This window comes from Oncorhynchus nerka, linkage group LG24, assembly GCF_034236695.1.
Source record: "Oncorhynchus nerka isolate Pitt River linkage group LG24, Oner_Uvic_2.0, whole genome shotgun sequence".
Classification (NCBI taxonomy): Eukaryota; Metazoa; Chordata; class Actinopteri; order Salmoniformes; family Salmonidae; genus Oncorhynchus; species Oncorhynchus nerka.
The window spans coordinates 24,053,751-24,077,668 of record NC_088419.1 but is presented as its reverse complement, the minus strand read 5'-3'; the positions used below and the strand labels follow the sequence as shown (position 1 = coordinate 24,077,668).

The 23,918-nt window shown below is 40.0% G+C and overlaps 3 protein-coding genes across 4 annotated transcripts in view; 2 read left to right on the top strand and 1 right to left on the bottom strand.

Moving 5' to 3' along the window:
• LOC115107703 (lethal(3)malignant brain tumor-like protein 3) overlaps nt 1-14,548 on the bottom strand; it is a 47,226-nt gene extending 32,678 nt beyond the window's left edge. The window contains exons 1-14 of one of the 2 annotated variants that reach the window (XM_029631247.2): nt 14,391-14,548; nt 12,661-12,785; nt 10,886-10,997; nt 9,516-9,681; nt 8,330-8,477; nt 7,637-7,721; nt 7,293-7,387; nt 6,881-6,985; nt 6,387-6,522; nt 5,651-5,742; nt 4,801-4,952; nt 3,076-3,152; nt 1,757-1,842; nt 1,492-1,602 (exon numbers count right to left, since the gene is read on the bottom strand). In XM_029631247.2, coding sequence (XP_029487107.1) covers nt 1,492-1,602; nt 1,757-1,842; nt 3,076-3,152; nt 4,801-4,952; nt 5,651-5,742; nt 6,387-6,522; nt 6,881-6,985; nt 7,293-7,387; nt 7,637-7,721; nt 8,330-8,477; nt 9,516-9,681; nt 10,886-10,997; nt 12,661-12,768 — 1,473 coding nt within the window. In that variant the 5' untranslated portion in view covers nt 12,769-12,785; nt 14,391-14,548. The remainder of the gene's footprint in view (nt 1-1,491; nt 1,603-1,756; nt 1,843-3,075; nt 3,153-4,800; nt 4,953-5,650; nt 5,743-6,386; nt 6,523-6,880; nt 6,986-7,292; nt 7,388-7,636; nt 7,722-8,329; nt 8,478-9,515; nt 9,682-10,885; nt 10,998-12,660; nt 12,786-14,390) is intronic. The other variant, XM_029631246.2, reaches the window with a different exon arrangement.
• A 2,132-nt stretch (nt 14,549-16,680) lies between these two features.
• tmem244 (transmembrane protein 244) lies at nt 16,681-20,466 on the top strand. Its single transcript, XM_029630679.2, has 6 exons — nt 16,681-17,298; nt 17,701-17,786; nt 18,083-18,159; nt 18,302-18,427; nt 18,998-19,042; nt 19,178-20,466. Exons 1-6 carry the CDS (start codon nt 17,194-17,196, stop codon nt 19,273-19,275), a joined length of 537 nt encoding a protein of 178 aa, XP_029486539.1. The 5' UTR covers nt 16,681-17,193; the 3' UTR covers nt 19,276-20,466.
• A 2,070-nt stretch (nt 20,467-22,536) lies between these two features.
• Nucleotides 22,537-23,918, top strand: part of LOC115107702 (rho GTPase-activating protein 18-like) — a 45,516-nt gene continuing 44,134 nt past the window's right edge. The window contains exon 1 of the mRNA XM_029631244.2: nt 22,537-22,773. Coding sequence (XP_029487104.1) covers nt 22,634-22,773 — 140 coding nt within the window. The 5' untranslated portion in view covers nt 22,537-22,633. The remainder of the gene's footprint in view (nt 22,774-23,918) is intronic.

The window sequence follows — 23,918 nt, the reverse complement described above, 5'->3', positions numbered from 1 at the left end:
TTGTCTTGCGTGATTTGAAAAAGGATTCTCCTGGAGTCGGTAGATCCATGAATAAATATGTAAACTGAGAATGAATCAGAGAATGAATCAGGGTAATCGTCCAGTAGGTGGACAGGTAGGGGTTAGGACTTTAGAAACCTGAGGGACTGTATAGAGTGGAGATATGCTATGAAGTGTTATTTTGCTCAATGGACAGAAGGGTTTAGACTGAGATGACTGAACAGCATAGACATAAGTAAGGCTGAGGTAAAGGCATTGACATACTGTAGGGCTAGAGAGCAGGGGAAAGAAAGACTACTCTATGGCCCATCAGCAGGAGCAGCAGGTTAGAGAAGAGGAGAGAGGGATGAGAGAAGAAGGGGGAGGTGACACTACTGCCCTCTGCGGATAGATACCTGTCCTGCACTAATGTCCCAGCATAATGCAATCCCCTCATGACTCCCCCCAGGCAGCAGGCTGGCCACTGGCACTGAACTACTGTTCACTTCAGAGTTCATGGAAAGTGAAGCTTATAGTGCTCCTCAAAATGATCTCACTGAGAAAGTCAGGCAGATGTTCATTTGACACCACTCGGGTTCCCGAGGGGTCTAAGGCACTGCATCTCAGTGCAAGAGGCATCACTATAGTACCTAGTTTGAATCCAGGCTGTATCACATCCGGCCGTGATTGGGAGTCCCATAGGGCGGCGCACAATTAGCCCAGCGTCGTCCGGGTTTGGCCGGAGTAGGCAGTCATTGTAAATAAGAATTTGTTCTTAACTGACTTGCCTAGTTAAATATAACAAATTACATAAAAAATGTACTGGGACAATGGGATGTGACAATGCCAGGGACTTTAATCATTTTTCGTTACATTCCCAATGCAGTACATCAGTGCAATTCACTTATTTGCCATATAAAGGACCCTTTCATTTCCTTCCAACTTTCTATGTGAAATTCCTTTACATTTTTTCCAGCGCTATACAGGGCTCGGATTAGGCATATAATTCTGTCATCTAAGATTATACCCTTTCAATTCTAAAAAGTGACATATTGTAGTTCAGAGTGCAGATGAGTGATGTAATGGCTAATCCTCCTGTACAGCTGAACTGAACGACATACAACACCTGGTGAAACTCATCTCCCGGTCTGAGCTACACACTAGTGATAGGAGGAAGGGAGCATTCCTAGTTATTGACACAGATAGAAGTGTTGCTACAGCTGAGTGACACTGCCATTTTGAATAAATCCAGTGTGGAGTGATGGTAGACAGTGACAGGAGTCAAGATAGATCATTGGGTCTCAAAGCTCTCCTTGGGGACCCCCAGACATTTCACTATTTAGTTTTAGCCCTGAACTAGCTCTCCTGATTCACCTACTCATTGGCTTGATGATTAGTTGACAAGTTGAATCAGGTGTGCTTGCTCTGGCATAGATCAAAAACATGGATGGGCTGGGTGCGCGTCCTAAGGAGAGGTTTACAGTAGATAGAGAGTGATAGATATGTTCTCACTTGGATCCTGTGGTCCTCAGTGTCTACCACGGTGGCCACTCTGACAAGCATGGGGTTCCTCTTGTCCACCGTCTCCAGCTTCATGAGTGGCAGGAAGGTGTGGGGGGGTTTCTGTAGAGGGAGAGGGGGATGTGAGGCCGCATGTCATATGTCACTCTGCAGCAGGCAGACAGCCAGCTAGGCTACTCTATTAAATTGTGTTTGGATGTGGATGGGGGGCTGCCACATCGTCTTATGGGTCGAGGATAGAGAGAAACAGCCTCACCCCTTTGAAAGCCCTGGCAGGGGCCGGTGATGAGTTGGTCTCCTCCAGATACTTTCCCCAGGAGAAATCCTTGACACTGGGGTAACCTAGAGCAAGGAAAAAGATTGAGGATGTTATTACTATATGCTATATCATGTAGTGAGTGGGCAGGCGGGTAAAGTCCCTTGTGCTTTCTGGTACTCGGAACCATCTGTCTACTCCACAGTGGAATAACATCATTTATAGATCAGATCATCTGTTTGGAAAATGTTCATGTGTTTTTTTTTACTCTAACACGGAACCCAAACCGGCTGCGCGCGTGTGCCATCGTGCATACATGTATTTTGTCCCCCTACACCAAACGCGATCACGACACGCAGGTTAAAATATCAAAACAAACTCTGAACCAATTACATTAATTTGGGGACAGGTCGAAAAGCATTAAACATGTATGGCAATTTAGCTAGTTAGCTTGCACTTGCTAGCTAATTTGTCCTATTTAGCTAGCTTGCTGTTGCTAGCTAATTTGTCCTGGGATATAAACATTGAGTTGTTATTTTACCTGAAATGCACAAGGTCCTCTACTCGAACAATGAATCCACACAAAACGGCCAACCGAATTGTTTCTAGTCATCTCTCCTCCTTCCAGGCTTTTTCATCTTTGAACTTATATAGTGATTGGCATCTACACTTTCATAGTATTACCACAACAACCGGCAAAACACTTTGTCTTTCAATCACCCACGTGGGTATAACCAATGAGGAGATGGCACGTGGGTACCTGCTTCTATAAACCAATGAGGAGATGGGAGAGACAGGACTTGCAGCGCGATCTCCGTCATAAATAGAAAGGAGTTCGATTTTATCCCTTGGCATCGCAGACACTCGTTGGCACGCGCGAGCAGTGTGGGTGCAATAATTGAATAACATGGATTTCTACATTTATTTTGCGACACTCTCACACGCGACGTGTCCGGTCTGGTCAGCATGTTACATGCGGTCTGGTCAGCATCTAATAGACCGGACAATTTGCATGCGCGAGTGTGGCAAAATAAATGTAGAAATCAATGTTATTCAATTATTGCACCCACACTGCCAACGAGCGTCTGCGATGCCAAGGGATAAAATCGAACTCCTTTCTATTTATGACGCAGATCGCGCTGCAAGTCGTGATCGCGTTTGGTGTAGGGGGACAAAATACATTTATGCACGATGGCGCAGGCGCGCAGCCGGTTTTGGGTTCTGTGTATAACTGTATGGTCAGTCATCATTACACACTACATCTTGGTATCTACAGGACAAATAGTGACAATAATGATTGACAGGAGTTAGTATGTCACCTGGAGGAGTCGTAAGAATCCTGTCGTTGTCTTGACACCAGCCCACTGCGTGGATGTAGGGACTGGTTGCATCACACCTACAGAAGAGCAGGAGAAGGACAGTGGTTAAAATGCCATCAGCTCACCAATGTCAAATTTCCCCCTTTCCTATTGCCTTGGCGGCAGTTAGCCTAGCCATTAAGTCAGTTGCACAACTGAATGCATTCAAGCTAAATGTGTCTTCCACATTCAACCCAACCCCTCTGAATCAGAGAGGTGCAGGGGGCCACCTTAAACGACATCATCAGCACACGAGGAGCAGTTGTTGGGGGTTAACTACCTTGCTCAAGGGCAGAACAGCAGATATTTTTAAACTTGCCAGCTCGGGATTCAAACCAGTGACCTTTCGGTTACTGGCCTAACACTCTTAACCACTAGGCTATCTGCCATTCAGCCAGAAACTGAAAGGTTGGGTTAAATGTGGAACGCATTCAGTTGTGCAACTGACTAGGTATCCCCCTTTCCTTTTCCCCCTGTCTCCATAAACTGTTAAAGACATGACGTTTATGATATGAATCCCACTGTATGATATGAATCCCACTGTTATGAGTGATTGAATAAGGATCATGTTAATGACTGCGAATACAGACAGAGGAATAGATCCATTGACAATGTGACAGAGTCTGACACACTGTGGCATGCATTTAGCCATGATGGCATGTTATGCAACATACACTTTGATGTATCGGGACAGTCAGGGTGAGAAAGGACACTTCTCTCACAGCTTCCTAAGAATACCTCTGCACGACAAACATCAGTAGGACAACATTCACCCATCACTGAATGATGGAGGGCACATCATTGACCTGATGAGTAGCATTGTTTAGGTGCAACTACAGGTATTAATACTGTTATGATGCCGTTATTGCATCGGCATTGCTGGATAAATTGCAAGGGGCTTGCAAATCTGTTTAGTATATTGCAACCCTCCTTACTTGTCCAATAGGCTGTTACTGAAATATCTTTGGAGAGTTAAACTGTTTACTATTTCACCATGTACTCAACATACTGTAAAGCCAATCCCTATTGTGGTGTGCCAGTATGGAATAATCTCAGTAGTGCAATGGGCTTTTACTAGTCCTGTATTAGTAGACCGATTTATAGATGTCTTCAGCACATGAAACCAAAATAATTTGTATCGCTGCACTCCCCCCTAGTGTCCTACTCTCTGGCCAGGTCAGAGTGGGCACGAATTGACAGTAACGACTGTAACCACACACGCAGTTCTCAGTCAGAAAGTCACACAAAGGAAGCATTAAGAATTGTGAGAGCCAAACAAATGCAATAAGAAACCAATAAAAGGGATAAAAAAATAAGACTAATTAATTGTGAGAAAAGTGATGTGATGTGCCAGTGTCAAAATAATAATTCATGGTACAGACATTTTTGTCTTCCAAATCTGAAAGCAATAATGCAGATTCAAGTGATGTAGCAGGTTTGCTTGTGTAAAATATAAATAACAAACACTTTGGTAAGAGGCAATGATTTTCTCCTCCCAGACACAAACCTTCTGGTTTAATAATCTAGCACCATCTAGTGCCCAATTCTGCAACAAGTTAAACCAACACAGACTCCAAAGCAATATGATTATGATACGACATCATTTAACACAAATCACTGCTGGTCATGATACAGTGCTTTGATTTTGAGTACTGAAGGAAATGTAATCACAAAGTTAGACATTACCAGAAGTCATAGCTCTCATCCCAATTATCAAAGTGCACCAGGAATCGACTGTCCACCATGTCTGTTACTGTGGCAACACAGATGAAGGAGGGGTTCTTCTTGTCAATGGCCTCCAGCTTCATCCCAATTCTGAATCCTAAAGGGGTGACAGTCTGGAAAATATACATAGGACGGTTACTCAGAGGCAAAAGTTACTTCATCCATAACCCTACAGATATAGGATCTTAATTTCATCACCCTGTTTGTTGTAGGATAACTTTCGCAATGCAGGACATTTCAAACTTGCAGTGTATTCTGAAGGCTTCTGAGGCTTGTAATTTCCACTTAGAAATGTCAGACTTAAGAAAAAATGTATCAACCCTTACAAAAAAAGTCAATTAATTATAATCCACATAATAATTAACATTTCCTGTTGCTGCAGGACTATTTTCCTTCTGTAGAAAACCACACCTGTACTTTAAACCCTTTAAACTGCACATGCATCTGCGTCAAATCTATGTTGAATGGGCTGATGTCAAGTACTGTACTTCAATGAATGCCGAGTAGTCTTAACTAAACAGTTTTACCAAGTGGTGGTAAAACGCTACTACTAAAGCAATATGAAAGTGGACACGTTGAGATTTTGTGTCAGAGAATTTCGGATGGAGCAAATGCTTTTTAAATGGGAGTCATCTGTTGATGAATGACAATGGGGATGATTGACAAAAAATGAATGCAACTCGTCCGAAAATAGTTTACTTGAGTTGTACTTCTGACGCTCAAAAATGGACAATGATGTATGTCGATTTCATTTGTGTTCATGCATCGGAGTGTGTCCCCGGCCAAATCCAGGTCTGTAGGCTTCTCTTACCGTGTTCTGATTCTCAAACAGGGCCTTGGGAGCTGCCTGGGCTTTGCTCTGTTTGATGTATGACGACCAGCCGAACTCCTCATCCTTCATACCTGTCCATCCATAGAGAAATGACAAGGATTATACTCACGTTTCCATAAAGAACTGGGGGTAAAAATGATTTGACTCCATATTAAATATTGCTGGTTAAATTACAGTGCTAGTAATCATACATAGAAGTCATATAAATAAAAATCTTTGTCTTCTTTGTGTTTTCAAAATAGTTTAGAACCGTTTTCCATTTGCCATGGGTAACCTGCTTGCACACCTGCTTGTCAAAGTATACACACTGTAACCATCCCTAAATGACTAGTCTCGCATACAGATGTTAGATATTAATTTGATCACCCTGTTGCAGGAGAACTTTCCTGCAATGCAAGACATTTAAAACGTGTAGTGTATTTGAGGTAAAAAAAAATTCTACTTTGAAATGTCAGACTTGATTTTCCCTTACAAAAAATGCATCAACCCCTACAAAAATGGCCACTAATTATTATAATACACATAATAATAATTCAAATTCCCTGTTGATGCAAACTAGCTCAAATTAAAATACAGCAGTAAGGAAATACTAATGAGAAGAAGATGAGGAAGTGCTAAAGTAACCGTTTCAAAATATCCCATCCAAAATCACAAGCAATCCATACGTTATTATCTTTTCCAGATGGATATCTGTCAAAGGTAGCATGTCTCTTACCTTTGGGGGGGTGCAGCTTGTGTCCTGTTTTCTCACACCATCCCACAGGGTGGATGTCTGCAGAGTTGGAATTCACCCAGAAGTCATAGCAGTCCAAGTTCTTGTCAAAGTGAAGCCGTATTCGGTGTCCTGAAACCTAAACATGGAAGAAGCATTAAGCATCTTCATACCTAACATGGTCATCATGTGTTTGCTACACAGAGATGAAATAGCAGAATACTGACCAGAAGTGCACATGATGCCAAAATAGAAAAGTAGACATAACTCAAAACCAAACAAGCATTTATGGTCGTATTAATACTGTAATTTGCTAAATGCCATTGCATAGCAACACATACAGTATATGTTAGTGAACACAACTATTGCTTTGCACTGGAACAAGAACAATGACAATGAAGACTTTGCTTCAGATCTTCCCAAAGCTGAAGAAATCCATGCCATGAGTTGAGACTCCTCTAAGAGGGCAGCAATGATGAGTCGAGGTGAGAGGTTACCTCAGCTACAGTGAGCACACAGTACATGGAGGGATGTTCTGGGTCCACACCTTCCAGCCTCATCCCCACCCGGAATCCATTCTTACTCTGGGGGAAGGCCTGGTGCTGAAAGGAAAATGGGACATATTTAGTTTAAAATACATATTCCCAGACTTATGTAGAATAAATAATGAACTTAACAGTGTTGCTGTAGGAAAATAATAATATGATTAATGAGTTGAATAAATTAACTCTAAACATGCAGGACACAATGTAGGCCTTGTTGTGAAATTGCATATAAACGCTGAATGACAAGCTGTAAAGGAGAAATAGGAGAAAGATTAGAATGACTCGAAGGAAACAGAGAATGATAATGGGTTAGACCTCAGTTAATAACCAATTCTAGACAGGCCTGGGGGGTATGATAGCTCACCTCTTTGAACAGTTTAGTGGGGGCAGCGATGGCTTTGTCCTGCTCCAGATAGGAGGCCCAACACCAAGACTTTTTCTTCCCTCCATATGGAACAGCTACCATAAATAACGATTTGATTGTAGCAAGCAATAAATTAAATTACATACAGTTTGTGTGTGTGCAATGGCAGTGATTATATGAATATAGTGATTTGGAAATAGTGAGAAGATTCTGTCCCAAGAGACCCGATCCTCTATATAGTGCTCTACCTTTGATCAGGCCCCATAGTGCACTACATAGGGAATAGGGTGCCATTTGGGACACACCCCTCACAGGTGTCCCTTCCACTGCCTGTTTCTACTTACTGTGTCTCAGCAGGGCTGCATCCCCCCTCCGCTTCCTCCTGCCTCGCGGAGCTCCACGCGTCGTCTTCCTGCTGTCTTTCTCCTCCTGTTTGATGCACAAACAGCAGGATTTACACACTAGAACATTATAATATTCAGGAACATTCTAATGAGACTAAGAATACTCACAAATACAGTATAGACTAGAGCAATATGATATGTTGGTGCAGGCAATCAGGACAGTGTTTATGAGGTAGTATGGAAATCATTCTGAATTTGTGTATACATTGAAATGTTTCCATTTTGAAACATTAATGATAAATCAGAGACTATCAGCGAGTGTTCAGCACCAATCAGGTCACAGAACTTTGTGAGAGGTATTAATTTAGTTACGACACCTCGGCAGTGAAAGACATGTAAGTCTAATGTATCATCCCTCACAATCTTGTGCAATCTGGAGTGATGCAAAAAATGTACAGACTGAGAGCTCTGAAACAATTTGTCTATAGCATCTTTAAAATCACATAAGCAACATCTACAAAATGTGATGAAATATCAAGAAATATCAGTAAATGTCTTAAAATGTTGGGAGTGATTTAGTAGGTACACAATGTCTGTAAAAGTGAGGGGGGAGCATGGATAAGAATTCCGGACAACAACATTGGTAAAAAAACAGAAAGTCCCATATTCCTTGGAGTGTAAAGTAATACTGACATAGTCCTCATCATGGTCCTCAGGCAGGACCTCTGTGGTGTCCATCTTGTCAGCTAGGCTCTCCTTGTACTGCTGCAGAGGCCTCTTATAGCTGACCCCCACCACCTCCCCATTGCTCTTAGACACCTCTTTCTTCAGCTTCAGCTCACTGCAGTGGAAAGAACACAGAGTACCAGTGATTTAGAAACTAGAAGGTTTCTAAAAGGTTATGCAAAAAGGATTATCATTGTTAAAAACTATCGTTTCAGTAATAACTCAACTGGGAAATGTTTCTGTCAAAATATCTAAAGTATGACCAGCTCAATACAGTGTTCATTCACGGCAAATAATTGAAGTCAAAAATGTAAATGAGGACCACATGTATTTCATATTCATAACGCATTGCGCCTACATTGACTTATTCCTGGTGACGGCCGCCTATGAATAATCGTATCATCATCAGCTATAAAATGGGCAAAATAAAAAATGTTTTATTTTATTGTAATCTAACTCAAAATGTTTCTAATTAAGTATAATTAACAATTTATTATAGGATGCAAAGGCAGTATTTTCCTTTCTCTGTTGCCATGGCAGTCGTAAATCCACAGAGGGAATACCACTTTAAGATGTAACGTTCTGTTGGCAGCTTCTCCTCCTATAAGACAATGGATACATGGTGCCCACGGCAATGCAGCACTGGCTCTCTCTCTCTCTCCAGCTCAGAGCATGCATTAGCATCACCACCAGTCTTTACATTAACTAACTGATCGATTATTCCTGGCTTCCACTCTGCATAGGATGGCTGGCCCCAAAAACATTTTAGGAGGGAGACTCATTGATTTTTTTTAAGCATATGAAGGATGTTTATAGTTCTTCATATGAGCAAATTGAGAAAGAGAAAATATGATATCAGTAAAACCTTTTTTTAATCTATATTGGTGTTTCAAAATAATTTGAACATGATAATTTGGCATCAGTGTATGATATCAACATTGACTATGTGAGTCTGTCACCGCTATTATTTCAGTGTATTGTACATAAGGGAAAGTTATTACAAAAGGAATAACCTCAAGAGCTCAATAAACAGCAGTTCAACTACCAGAAAGTAGCATGATATTTTCCCACAGCATCAGGCAGACACTGCAGTTAGGACCAGACCAGACCCCCTGGACCCTAATAAATCTCTAGTCCTCCCCAGCCCACTCACTCCTGCTGGTCCTGCTGCAGACAGCGCTCGCTGCAGTGAAGGCAGTCAGACAGGAAATCCACGGGGGAGCCCTTCCTCTGGCAGCGCACACACACCAGGCCTCTCTGGGCCCACTGACCCTCCTGCCTCTCCTCTTTCACCGCCACACACGCACTGTCTGACAGGGCTGGGGAGGGAGTGAGAGAGGGAGAGAGAGAGAGAGAGAGAAAGAGGGAGAAAAGGAAAGAGAGTCACAAAGTCATCCTCACCCATCTTCTGTGTGGCTAATGAAACGTTTCTAAGCTCAGGGTCAATAAGAACAAGGTAATGGTCAAATACTCCAGTCACCCAAGTCATATGCACCGCAAGCGGTAGCGGAGCGCCAAGTCTGGGACCAAAAGACTCCTTAAGAGCCCGAAGCCATATGAATGCTGAACAACTAATCAAATGGCCACCCGGACTATTTACATTGACCCCCCTTTATTTTTACACTGCTGCTACTTGCTGGTTATTTCTATGAATTGTCACTTTACAAATTACCTTGACTAATCTGTACCCCCGCACACTGACTCGGTACCGGTACCCCCTGTATTTAGCCTCAATATTGTTATGGAAATGTTTTGTGTTACTTTTGATTGATTTGATTTATTTTTTACTTTAGTTTATTTAGTAAATATTTTATTAACTATATTTCTTGAACTGCATTGTTGGTTAAGGGCTTGTAAAGTAAGCATTTAACGGTATATACCTGTTGTATTCGGTGCATGTGACAAATACAATTTGATTTGATACCCTATTTGATATTTTTAAACAACAATATAGCCACGAGCTAAACTAACACATACTGTACATTAAAGGCATTTGAGATCTCAGCTAATCAGAAATGCTCCAATAGATAGCTGACAGCTGACCACTTTTAATGATCATTATTCATCACTTTCTTAGCTTTGAGCTCAATTTAACTAATTCTCATACCTATAAGGTTAGACACAATTATGACAATGTAATATTCTGGAAAATGCATATATCAGAGGTATCCTAAACTAAAAGATGAAAGCATTTTTCAGACAGCACAGTTACCTGATGTAATTATCTGGTGTTGTGAATAGTCATAAAAACAAAGCCACCACTACTGATGTGAAGTCGTTTCTTGAAGATTGTGTATGTGGTAAGGTAGTGAAAATCGTCAGTTAAACATGCCTACTTGAAAGAGGAAGATGAAAGAGTAAATATATGCACATCCCACCAGGTCAGGTGCTAGAGAGACAGGTGCATATTATGTAAGATCCCAATGGGGATACAAACATTGTACAAGTGTAGGCTTACATCTCACAAATATATCCCTGTTGGGAGCATATCAAAGTTGTGTACATTGAACCATGCCATCTTACCCTCCTGAACAGTGGGCACTGCCCATGTAGTGGTAGCATGAGACTTCTTCACCCTCTCATCATCTCCCTCCTCTGTTAGGACCTCCAAGACTCCAAACTCATTCACCTTAAACTGATAAACATAACACACACACACGTGAGGAGTAATTATATTTATTATATTTAGATGAATACTGTGATTAGGGCCATGCAACATGGTCAGGAAAAACTAAAACGAATTATGATTTTTACAATTTATGATGTACACAATTATATATAACATTGCATTTGTCATTACAAAAACGGCTCATTTAATTTCATTATAATGTTTCATTTTTCTGCTAGGTATAATACAAATATTTACAGTACCCGTCAAAAGTTTGGACACACCTACTCATTTATGTTTTTACTATTTCTTACATTGTAGAATAATAGTGAAGACCTCAAAACGATGAAATAACCCATATGAATCATGTAGTAACAAATAAAGTGTTAAACAAATTATTCAGAATAGCCACTCTATGCCTTGATGACATCTTTGCACACTCTTGACATTCTCTCAACCAGCTTCATGAGGTAATCACCTGGAATATATTTCAAGTAACAGGTGTGCCTTGTTAAAAGTTCATTTGTGGAATTTCTTTCCTTCTTAATGCGTTTGAGCCAATAAGTTGTGTTGTGACAGGGTAGGATTGGAATAAGAAGATAGCCCTGTTTGGTAAAAGACCAAGCCCATATTATGACAAGAAAAACTCAAATAGGCACAGTGAAATGACAGTCCATCATTATTTTAAGACATGAAGGTCAGTCAATCCAGATATTTCAAGAACTTTGAAAGTTTCTTCAAGTGCAGTCGCAAAAACCATCAACCGCTATGATGACACAGTCTCTAATGAGGACCACCACAGGAAAGGAAGACACAGAGTTACCTCTGCTGCAGATGATAAGTTCATTAGAGTTACCAGCCTCAGAAATGCAGCCCAAATAAATGTTTCACAGAGGTCAAGAAACAGACACATCTCAACATCAACTGTTCAGAGGAGACTGCGTGAATCAGGCCTTCATGGTCAAATTGCTGCAAAGAAACCACCACTATAGGACACCAATATGAAGAAAAGACTTGCTTGGACCAAGAAACACAAGCAATGGACTTTAGACTGGTAGAGTCCAAATGTGAGATTTTTAGTTCCAACCGCCGTGTCTTTGTGAGACGCAGAGTAGATGAACAGATGATCTCTGCATGTGTGGTTCCCACCGTGAAGCATGGAGGAGGTGTGATGGTGCTTTGCTGGTGATTTATTTCAAATTCAAGGCACACTTAACCAGCATGGCTACTACAGCATTCTGCAGCGATACACAATCCCATCTGGTTTGAGCTTAGTGGGACAATCTTTTTTTTTTTTTATCAGGACGATGACCCAACACACATCCAGGCTGTGTAAGGGTTATTTGACAAAGAAGGAGAGTGATGGAGTGCTGCATCAGTTGACCTGGCCTCCACAAGCACCTGACCTCAAACCAATTGAGATGGTTTGGGATAAGTTGAACCGCAGAGTGGAGGTTAAGCTTCCAACAAGTGCTCAGCATATGTGGGAACTCCTTCAAGACGGTTGGAAAAGCATTCCAGGTGAAGCTGGTTGAGAGAATGCCAAGAGTGTGCAACGCTTTCAATGTAGAAAATAGTCCAAATAAAGCAAAACCCTTGAATGAGTAGGTGTGTCCAAACATTTGACTGGTACTATATATATATGTATATGACAATATTGAACCTTTTTGGCTATTGTGGTGATCTGTACCTTTAGCTCACTCCCAGGTAAGGTCCCAACACCCTCACTCCAGTCCATGGCACCATACACATCAAAATCAGGGGTTACTGCATTTGTGATGTTTGTAGACTCATCCATATTAAAAATGGTGATATCTGAAATAGACAATGATAGATGAAGCCAAGCCAGACAATTAATAATGCACTGCATAATAAATATGTCATAGGCCTACTAAATCTACATACACTGACTTTATAAAGGCTTTTATAACATTAGCTAACTAAAGTGCAACTCAAATGAAATGAAGAAAAACAAAGTGACGTTCAACAGAGCCGATTGGCAGCAATGTTTCAATAATATTTCACAGAGCTGCTTTGCAACAATATTTCACTATTGTCGAAACAGCGGAAGCCATGTGATTGGAACTCGATGACGTGCATCAACCACTAGAGGTCATTGCTGACAACATTAAGACGACTGCGTTTGAAACTTTCAGACCCTATTCAACAATGAAATCACTGAACAAAAAATCGAGACGAAAATGTCTAATGTATTTTATAGAAAATATGAATTATTGATAGTTTATACAATATGATGCATCAATATTGCTGTCTTTCAAATACAATTCCTGACATTGGGGTAGGGTATTGGCTATAATTTATGTTTTATGTATGCGCCTATAAGCTATAGGCATTCAGGCAGTTACAGTAGCCTATATCAACAGCAAATCGTTGACAGTCATTTCTGAAATTGCAATATGAAAGTAACTTCAAATTGACGCAAGCATATAATTTAATTTACAACCCAAACTATTTGAAGGATTACTCCTATCTGCTAAGCGTCAAAATTGCATCGTTGCGGGAATACTTTTTTGAATGATCCAAAAATATTATTACAAAGGAAAATTCCGCATGTTGACTGTGCACATATTATTCTCCATGTGTGTTAGATTTTATCATCAGATGCTCACTACCGGTTGTGAGCGTTATTCATATTTATTTCGAGCTCTTTGAGTCAAATAGTTTTTATTACGAGTGGGGTTAAATGATTCGGTTGGGCGCAACCAGTTCGCATTTCCTTTGTATTCCAACTAGGAGTGTTACAGGTATGTAGCGATGTCCCTTAGCAAGACGCCCAACATGCATTGCATCAGATCTAAACACTTTTCTTTGCTCTGATACTATTTAATGTGTTTTAAAGGCAGTTTCCCAAAATGGCGGAGCTGGAATATACTCTATATAATTCTCACCGGCAGGCCTGCAGACTCGTTGCACTACAACAAAAATAATATTTAACTGCCTTGACAGCTTTTTGGAAGGAAATGGTGATATAAATATTTTAGTCCAAATCGCTTGTCAAGCGCACAGTTCCTCCTTTCCACATCCATAACCGGGAATTACACTGAAGCGCATTATTCTTGAAAGAGTACAATATACCATTATTATATACGTCTCCAAGAGACAAGAAATGTAGCGCAACATATTTTCTATCGATTGCAGTAATTTTCAACGCAACTTTTGTTACAATTTTAGAACGCAATAGATTAACGCTTTACATTGAACCTCTTCCTGGCTGATATTATTGATGACACGTCCAGTCGTTTTGTACTTTATTGCTAAGTTTTGGTCAAATTCCGTCGCAATGAACCTCTCACGAAAGTATTAGACTACACAATAGATCACTAATTACAATAAGACATAATTTCCTGCATTAACTGTTTTATCGTAAAGTACATTTGTTTTAATTTGTCTGTTTCTTACCCAAATTCTCCCACGAGTACTGACAAATTGCCCAGGCAGCCGTCAATGCGCATGAGCGTGGCTCTGAGCGAGTGCTTGCAGTGAGTGCCCCAGCTAGACTGAAGAACACATGATGGCAATATCGAAAGTTTTAGCTGGTTGAGTAACAAAATATTTATAGATTTAACCATTATTTGTCGCATAACGTTGCCATCGAAATAAAAGCACCAGCAAATGATTATTGATGCGTTGTGGATATTTGGAGAATGAAATATGCGATAATGGGAATACAAGAGCACGAATACCATGTTACTAAAAATACAACCCAGTGTGCTTGTCGACAGTGAAACGGGGTGACTTGCGAAATAGCACAAAGAACGTCAGAAAACGTTTCACTACCGACATTGTGTTGTATAGTACGTAGTGCGCCATCAACACATTTTCAATTTTGTGCTTAGGTTTATAGTACGCAGCAAGCTCGTTTTCGTTGCATTTGATATACTAAAATGAATCTGTGCTTGTGAGTCCTGTGCAAGAAACCATGCAAATATTGATGTACAACGTTTCTTTATGTCATGCTATAGTTCCATTACTATGAACAAATTGGCTCAACTTGATGTAATGACATCAAAATGAAAAACACTAATAGGCTGTATCCATGGCCTACTTTTTAATTCAAATATCTTTATTGGACTTCTAGTTAGTTTATCTAGAGTTGTTTCAGTAAAAGTAGCAGTACATAATAGAATACATAACGTTAGAGTAGAATACATTATGTATGACTTTCATCAGTAATGGCTGTCTAGAGACAAATGTACAGTAACTATCTGTGCAGATTTGTAGTCAATCATGCTTATCATTACCAATGCATTCAGTTATTTAAAAAAATGTATGATCATGACTATGACTACTTTTTCTATAAAATCTTTCATGCTTTGTCATCAGATTATTATGAACTGTTCTGTGAGAGCATGTCTGGCTAATGCATACTGGATTGGGTGTTACTGCTGTTGCATATCACCATAGTGTACATTTAATTTGTTACTTATGGAGCTCAATTTCAATTCATGGAATGTGCATATTGGAATGGCATGCGGGCAAAGATTTCATTGGGCCCCCTCTTGCATATGACTGAGTATTTAACTGAAGACATGCTTTGTGTTGGTGATCTGTCTCTTCTCTAATGCATGATTGGCGTCACCGCACAATCCACTCACTGTATAGAACATTAGTGATTAGTGAGTTACAGTGTCACTAATTCGCTAAAAAGAAAAGAAGCTCAAATGATGCTGTGCTGATGATGCTGTGCTGAGGGTGATTGTCAAAAGACATACTGAAGACTGGGTTTATGACTGGGATAATGATTTAAGTGCTTAGGACTTGTTTGCTTTCCCTCAAAGTTCTGTCATGGTTTTAACAACTGTCGCAGGAGCCTGTTCAATGGCTCAACTCTAAACATTCAATAATATGTTCAGTTTTACAGAGATCATATGTAGTAGGACACACACACACACACACACACACACACACACACACACACACACACACACAGCAGATTCTCCAGTGTTAAATCAACACTGTAGAGTGTTACATTTAACAGTGTTCCAGTGTCTATACAGTCCACACTTTTCAGTGTTAAAGTAACACATTGTAAAGTGTAAAGTCTTATTTCCCAGTGGGCCTTTCCTATTGAGTGAATTGTAGAGTTTACAACCCATGACTGTATTTTTTAGTGACAGTGACATCGTTGTTGCATTCATTCATTTTCAGTCCTATGGACCTCACCAAGTGAGATCCTAAGTGGATATGTTATCATTAAACTGTCATTATTTAAGACAATACCATACATATTTCATAATGCCTTATTTTGAGGGCCTAGTTGTAACCTAATACAGTGACCTGAAACTCATGCTGGCTTGCAAAGTGATCTGTAATTCCTATTGGAATACAGCTGGACTGGGAATATCCAACATTTTGAATTTGTATTCGATTGGAACCTGTATTCAGAATGACTGCCTGGATTGGGAAGACTAAAATATGAGACTACCTAAAGCATCTAAACTGGAACAACCATTTCAGTAACCGGTGGAATAAGTCCAAGTAACAGATTTAGAAAAATGTTGTTTATATTTGAGTAGCATAAGACTAATAAATCAATCAATATACATGAAAAGCATAGATATTGAATCAAACTGTTCTAAAAACCAACCTGCAATAGAGCTCAACTCTGGTTATTAATGCCAACACTCTGGTTATTTTACACCAATGAGTGTTAAATTAACACTTACAGAGTCAACTTCACTCCTGATTCAACCATAGAAAAGTTACACTGAAAAATCTACACTAGGTAACACTGGCCAATTTGCTGTGCAGTATGCTGTTGATCAACTGGCCAGAGAAGCAGAGAATTCCACTGTTCTAAAGAAGTGTGTGACCTATTTACATTTAATTTACTCAGAGTCATGTCTGGCTTGCCTCCTGGTGCTCCAGCAGCTGTTACAGTATATACACCCCAACAGGCCAACATCACACATTAATAGCTTAAAAAATAATACCGTCCAGTGAATATGTATGCAGTGACATCACAGTGATGTGAAGAGAGATTGGTTGTCACTCCACTCAGGTGTATTTCTAGCCACTGAGTGTTGGTGATGCTGTAGAAGTGGTCTGGGCCTTGGGGCGTGCTTTATCCAGCCTGGATTGAGACAGGAAGCTTTTTGCGTGTGTGTAATCCCATTAAGACCAGCCCTCATCCCCTGGTGTGTTTGCTCTACTGTAGGCGGCCTTCTAGCGTCTCAACTGATAAAAGAAAAGGCGGCCATTCATGTTGTTGGACTACTGTTGCAGGTGTTGTGGGTATTGTGGGTCTACTCTGAAGCGCTATGGCCCAACATCAGTCAAGATCAAGACCAACGTCAGTGAAACATGGGTAAAGACCTTGGACTTCAGTTTTGGATACCACAGGAAATGTAGTAGTAGAGAACTACAGGAGGTGTACATGTTTACCAGTGTCTACTTAGTGTGGCACTGTGTACATAGTTCATGTGCTGCTGTAGTTTTGGCAACACAGCTCACTATTCAAGTTAGAGCATTTGGTATAGAATTCTAATACCTTTCAATGAAATGACTGAACGTATCTGAGTTCAGTTTATGCAAGTATTTCAGTCCGAAACTTTCTAAATGGCCTTTCTTTTTTGTAGATTTGTGGCAACAGCAATGATCAAATGAATCCATATTATTATGGATAATATTTGAGATTTTATTAAGATTGAGCATCTGACATTTTGAGGGTCTTGTGTGATGGAGTCTGATGTGATGTTATGTATTACAGATTGTTCTCCAGAACTTGCTGATGTGCATAATATCCTTCTATGCTGTTTACTACATAGTGGTCAGTCTCTGCATTGGTATTCTCAGGTGAGTCTAAAATAATAGATATTTTGCACAATATTCAAATGAAGTATATCCTGTCTTTCATATAGTTTCATTGTCATATGTTGTGGTACATGATTGACGTGTACTTCCTGTCTCATGAACACAGAAACTATCCACAAAAAAAAATGCACAGTGTCTGCATGGAACCCTCATTCTGGTTTCTGCCAAAAAGCATCACAATATGTCTCCAGTGCTACCTCACACATTTACTGTAACTACAGTTAACAGCAAATATACCATTTATGACCCAAGTTTCTCATTATTCATCATCTCTGCAGGGTACATGAGGTTGACAGCCTTTTAGCGCCCTTTGACTACACAACACAGCCATCATGGCAAAGTCCAAAATACCTAGGTGAGTTGATCGAAGACTCTGCTCTATTCTTGTTATTCAGTAGTTAGCAACATCACTTTTTTAGATAGACTACCTTGAATTCTGTGTGTTCATGTTGGTAAGCATGTTGGCTGAGGTGTGTAGTTTTGTATTTCCTGCATAGTGACAGTGATCTCCATGGAGCTGACCTATCTTTTGGGAGGCCTGATATTTGCGTGGATTGTCGAGGAGTGGGTGTGGGACTACGCCATCACAGTCACACTAATCCACATCGGTCTGACGGTAGCAGGTAAGCAGCAAGAGAGCCATTTTTACAAGTATGTACATATGGTCTAATCATTGCGTTGTGTATATGCAGCGGTCTACTTTGTGTTTAAATCTGTGTCAAGTACCATGCTTCAAGAGTCCCTCCTTTTATTGGTTAACATCAATTAATGTCGCTACTGAATAGCAACCAGTCCTATAGTGTGATGGCGTCTGTCTGTCTGGTTCTGTCTGGTGCTGCCTGTGCTCTACTGTAAAGCCAGGTTTGATAATAGCAAACACATCAATGACTCCACATGAATCTACTTCCCACCTGAGATACACTTTTTAGTAGATGTTTTAGTACCAGTTTCAGTATCTGCTAATGAATTAGATTAAAAATAACTAGGATTTCAATTGCTATGATTTCAATCTACAGTAGGTTATGTTATGCAAGGTTGTAAGGCCACTTTAGTATAAACAGGCTTGTCAGAAGAACATCATGATCATACAGTTTCACAAACTGACAGAAAGCTTGATTTGATGTATTAGTTTATTTGATGTGGTTGAATATGTGTCATATTCAATTAATATCATGTCTGTTTCTTTCATCCAGTTATGTCTGATTTCCCGTCAACAGAACATTATTGGATTGCCCTTGGTAAGGAATCATACTTGATTTCAGGCCATTTGGAGCCAATAAAAACATGATTTGTTAATTAGTCGACATACATTTATTGATTCAATACTTGATGCATTCAAATAGGTCTATCCTTTAAATCCACTTGTGTCACAGGTTCTGGATTGGTGATGATGATTTTCGGAGGCCAACTTGTAGCATATAAGCTCTTCAGGAATAATTTTGTGTATCCGGATGAGCTCCAACATTTCTAAGAAAAAGATTTCGCTTTTCTTCTACAAAATGATGCAGGGTCAAATATTTTTTTATATTCATTTTTTTTGTACTACACAACTTTGGTACTCTGTAAATCCACACATTATATTGTTTGGAAGGAATAGTTGAGAATATGGGGCAGCAGGGTAGCCTAGTGGTTAGAGCATTGGACTAGTAACCGAAAGGTTGCAAGTTCAAATCCCTGATCTGACAAATCTGTCGTTCTGCCCCTAAACAGACAGTTAACCCACTGTTCCTAGGCCGTCATTGAAAATAAAAATGTGTTCTTAACTTGCCTACTTAAATAAAGGTAAAAAAATATATCTTGCCAACAATGTTCTTGTTTTTGTGTATCTTGTTCATATTCATATCCATGCCATTGGAAATAATAAGGAATGACTCTTTTTAGAGATGGAATAATGTAACAAAGTGTTATTACTGTGTTATTACTGTAACAAAGTGTTATTACTGTAACAAAGTGATATTACTGTGTTATTACTGTAACAAAGTGTTATTACTGTGTTTTACTGTAACAAAGTGATATTACTGTGTTATTACTGTAACAAAGTGTTATTACTGTGTTATTACTGTAACAAAGTGTTATTACTGTGTTATTACTGTAACAAACCGTTAATACTGTAACAAACTGTTATTACTGTATTATTTCTCTAACAATGTGGTATTACTTATATCAAAGTGTTATTACTGTTATTACTGTAACAAAGCGTTATTACTGTGCTATTACTGTAACAAAGTGTTATTACATTGACATTTTAGTAATTTAGCAGACACTCTTATCCAGAGCAACTTACAGGAGCAATTAGGGTTAAAACAAAGTGGTATTAGTGTCTTATAACACATGACCTAATTAAAACACTAAGGAACCTTAGGGATTTCACAGTGGTGATTGTTATTAAGCCTGAGCATCTGTTGTCTGTTAAAGCCCTTGGGATTAAGAATGCTTAGAATTACTGAGGCAGTAGCGAGCAGTCAGTCAGTCGCTCCTCCTTACTATTTTGAATGGTGTCATTTCAGTACTGAAGAGCACATCCACCTCTTGAACAGGTCAGTCTGTTGATCATTACAGTCTGCAATACTGACCCTAGTCACAGTTGTAATCCCAGTGACCCCATATTTACACAGACACACCCCAGACAGTGAAGTAAATCAAAGACTCAACTAAAATAATTAAAAAGCTACAACAGGAAGTATATCTACCCATAATATATTGGTAATTTAGCAGTCACTCTTATCCAGAGTGACTTACATGAGCAATTAGGGTTAAATGAAGGACACAGGCAGATTTGTCACCTAGGGGACTTGAACCAGCATCCTTTTGTTTACCTGCTCAATGCTCTTAACCCCTAGGTTACCTGCCACATCAACTAGTTTCACTCCATTCTTGTACCTGCAGGTGTAGATTTGACCTTGGTAAGAGCTTTGCTCAGATCATAGTGTCCACACCTTTCCAGATGGATTGACAGAGGGCGTTATTCATCTAATATCAAATGTATATAAGGGTTAAAGTCTTAAGTAACATGCCAAGAATATAAATGTTTCTGTTTAGTGAATTGACACAAGGTTTTGTTATATGCCTACTTGTATTTCAAACACTTGATCAGAGTAATAGTAGTATTAGTAGTACTTATTAGGATCCCCAGTTAGCTGCTGCTGAGGCAGCGGATACTCTTCCTGATGTCCAAACAGGAATCAAAACATAACAAATAAAATACATAATATACATAATACACAGTACATAGCACTACATGTGCTAGGAGAGATTGAAATGCATGTTATTGACATTCGTCCTCTGTGTACATCAAAGTGCAATACGTGCTGCTCTGTCCTGGAACAACTGCAATTTGCTGCACCTGACCACATAACTGTGCAGTATTCCAGATGCGACAAAACTAGGGCCTGTAGGACCTGTCTGCTTGACTTAGATGTCAAGAAAACAGAGCAATGCCTTATAATGGACAGACCTCTTTACCAGCAGTAGATTTAGCAGTAGACTTACCATCAGATCCATTTTCTAATCTGACTATGACTATGAAGCCATGATAAGCACAAAATACATGGCATAATTCGTAATCCGAAAGGTCAACTGCCTAACCAGTCCTAACCAAACAGTCCATGTATGATGACTGGTACCAGAGGTATACACAGCCATTACCATGTAAAATTCAATACCAACAGTAACATTTCATTTAACCTACAGTGATATTATTTTAAGTTAGTTTGCTTAGTTTAGTGTCTATTAAGTATTTCATTGTGATTAATACTGCCCCCATTTTGTTCTATACACTCCCACTGACAGACGTTATCGCAGCAATGAACCCAGATTGTTTTTGAGCATCATTACCAGTGAATCGAAAACAAAGGGATTTCCTCTGCTGCACCCAACAGACATAGAACATGTTGTAACCGAGCACCAGATGGCAGTATAGAGGTAGCCTACTAATTTACTGTATTATGGGAGGCCTTTATTGTAATGGCCAATGCTGCTCAGATGTCAAACCTATGAGGCGCGTTGGAGCTGGTCTGATAACTAATCACACCAGGAGAAAGGTCTTCCGATTCAGCCTGCCAGGCTAATACATATTTACTAATTGATTGGAACAGAATGTAACAGTTTGTAAGTGTAACATAATGGCTTTTTCTTCTGGCACGCACAAGAGCCCCTACATAGTTCCTAAATCAATATTCTAATTGTAGATATGGACATTGACATAAATCACACAAAATACGCAAATTAAATCATTGTTGTACTGCAGTTATTACAGCCTTACTACACAGCTATAAGACCAAGATAATGCAGGCTTAAAAGCCATGAACACTATGCAATAGTCACAGAGGACATCAGATCAATATCAGGATCAGAACGGTGAATTCCAATTCACTAAGTACAGGTGGAATTATATAGCATTATAATGCATCCTGAATCAGAATTAATATCAATGTAGGCCAAGGATGAGCTATACCATACAGTAACTTGGAATATTAGAGCAGTAAAACATGATTGTGCTGTTTTCAGGTCAGTGCCCTGTTACTTGACAAATGAATGCCCCAGGTAGGATATTAGTAGTGCTGGGGCCAATTGCTGGTGGATCATATAAAGTAAGTAGATACCATAGAAGGCTGGGACAGGAAAAAAGTGATCTTTCATAGGTTTATAGGAGTGGCTCAGCCCAGATTACACGACTCAGCCGCATTCTGGGCGGTGCTTTCAGGCAGCTGTTGATTATCCATGTTATCGGGGAGGCAGTGAGTGAGATCATTGAAACAGCTCCCCTCTCACACAGCGTTACTACCCCTAGAGCTGTGTACATTTTAAGTCACCTGCGAACTGCAACAATAATGCAGCATGAGTCGCGCAACATGAATCGCCAGCAGGACGCCAAGGGAGTAATCTTGACCGGGTATTTTAGCAATAGTGAAGTTTCACCTCCCGCCTCAGTTGTCAATAATGCCGAAGAGATCGAGTCTTCATCGTTGAGGTGAGCGGATAGTCTGTTATTGAACATAGCGTACTGTATGTAACATTGCCGCTTGAATAGTAACGAGAGGTGCAGTTGCCTAGCATATTCTCTTTTTAGTCAGATATGGCTACCAGTTGTCCGGTTTGTAATCTGACCTCTAACAGAACACCCAGTAGCCTTCAAGCCACCGCTGACTTTTCCATGTGTTGATACATTGTTTTCTATGATGGATATTTGAAATCGAATGAGTTCATTGACTAAACAAGCAGTGACGATATACAAGGCAAGCAGTATAAATACCAAGTGTAGGCTAAACTAGGCTACGTCATTATGCCAAAATCCGACTGTCCATAACCCCACTTTTTATTAGACTACAGAAAACCTTAGAGCAAGCCCTTACAGGATATATAATGAACACAAATATAAAAGCAACATGAAACAATTTCAACGATTTTACTGAGTTACAGTTCATATAAGGAAATCAGCTAATTTAAATAAATTCATTAGGCCCTAATCTAAGGATTTCACATGACTGGGCAGGGGCAAAGCTATGGGTGGGCCTGGAAAGGCAGAGGCCCACCCACTTGGGAGAAAGACCCACCCACTGGGGAGCCAGGCCCAGCCAATCAGAATTAGTTTCCCCCCAGTATAGGGCTTTTTTACACACAGAAATACTCCGGGGTGGCTGGTCGCAGATGATCCCGTAGGTGAAGAAACATGTGGTCTGCGGTTGTGAGGCCGGCTGGACATACTGACAAATTCTCTAAAACGATGTTGGAGGCAGCTTATGGTAGATAAATTAACATTACATTCTCTGGCAAAAGCTCTGGTGGACATTCCTGCAGTCAGCATGCCAATTGCAAGCTTCCTCAAAACTTAAGACAACAGTGGCATTGCGTTGTGTGACAAAACGGCACATTTTAGAGTGCCTTTTATTGTCCCCAGCACAAGGTTTACCTGTGTAATGATCATGCTGTTTAATCAGCTTCTTAATATACCACACCTGTCAGGTGGATGGGTTACCTTGGCAAAAGAGAGATGCTCACTAACAGGGATGTAAACAAATGTGTGCAGACAATTTGAGATAAGTAAGATTTTGTGCCCATGGAACATTTCTGGGATCTTTTATTTCAGCTCATGAAACATTGGACCAACACTTTACA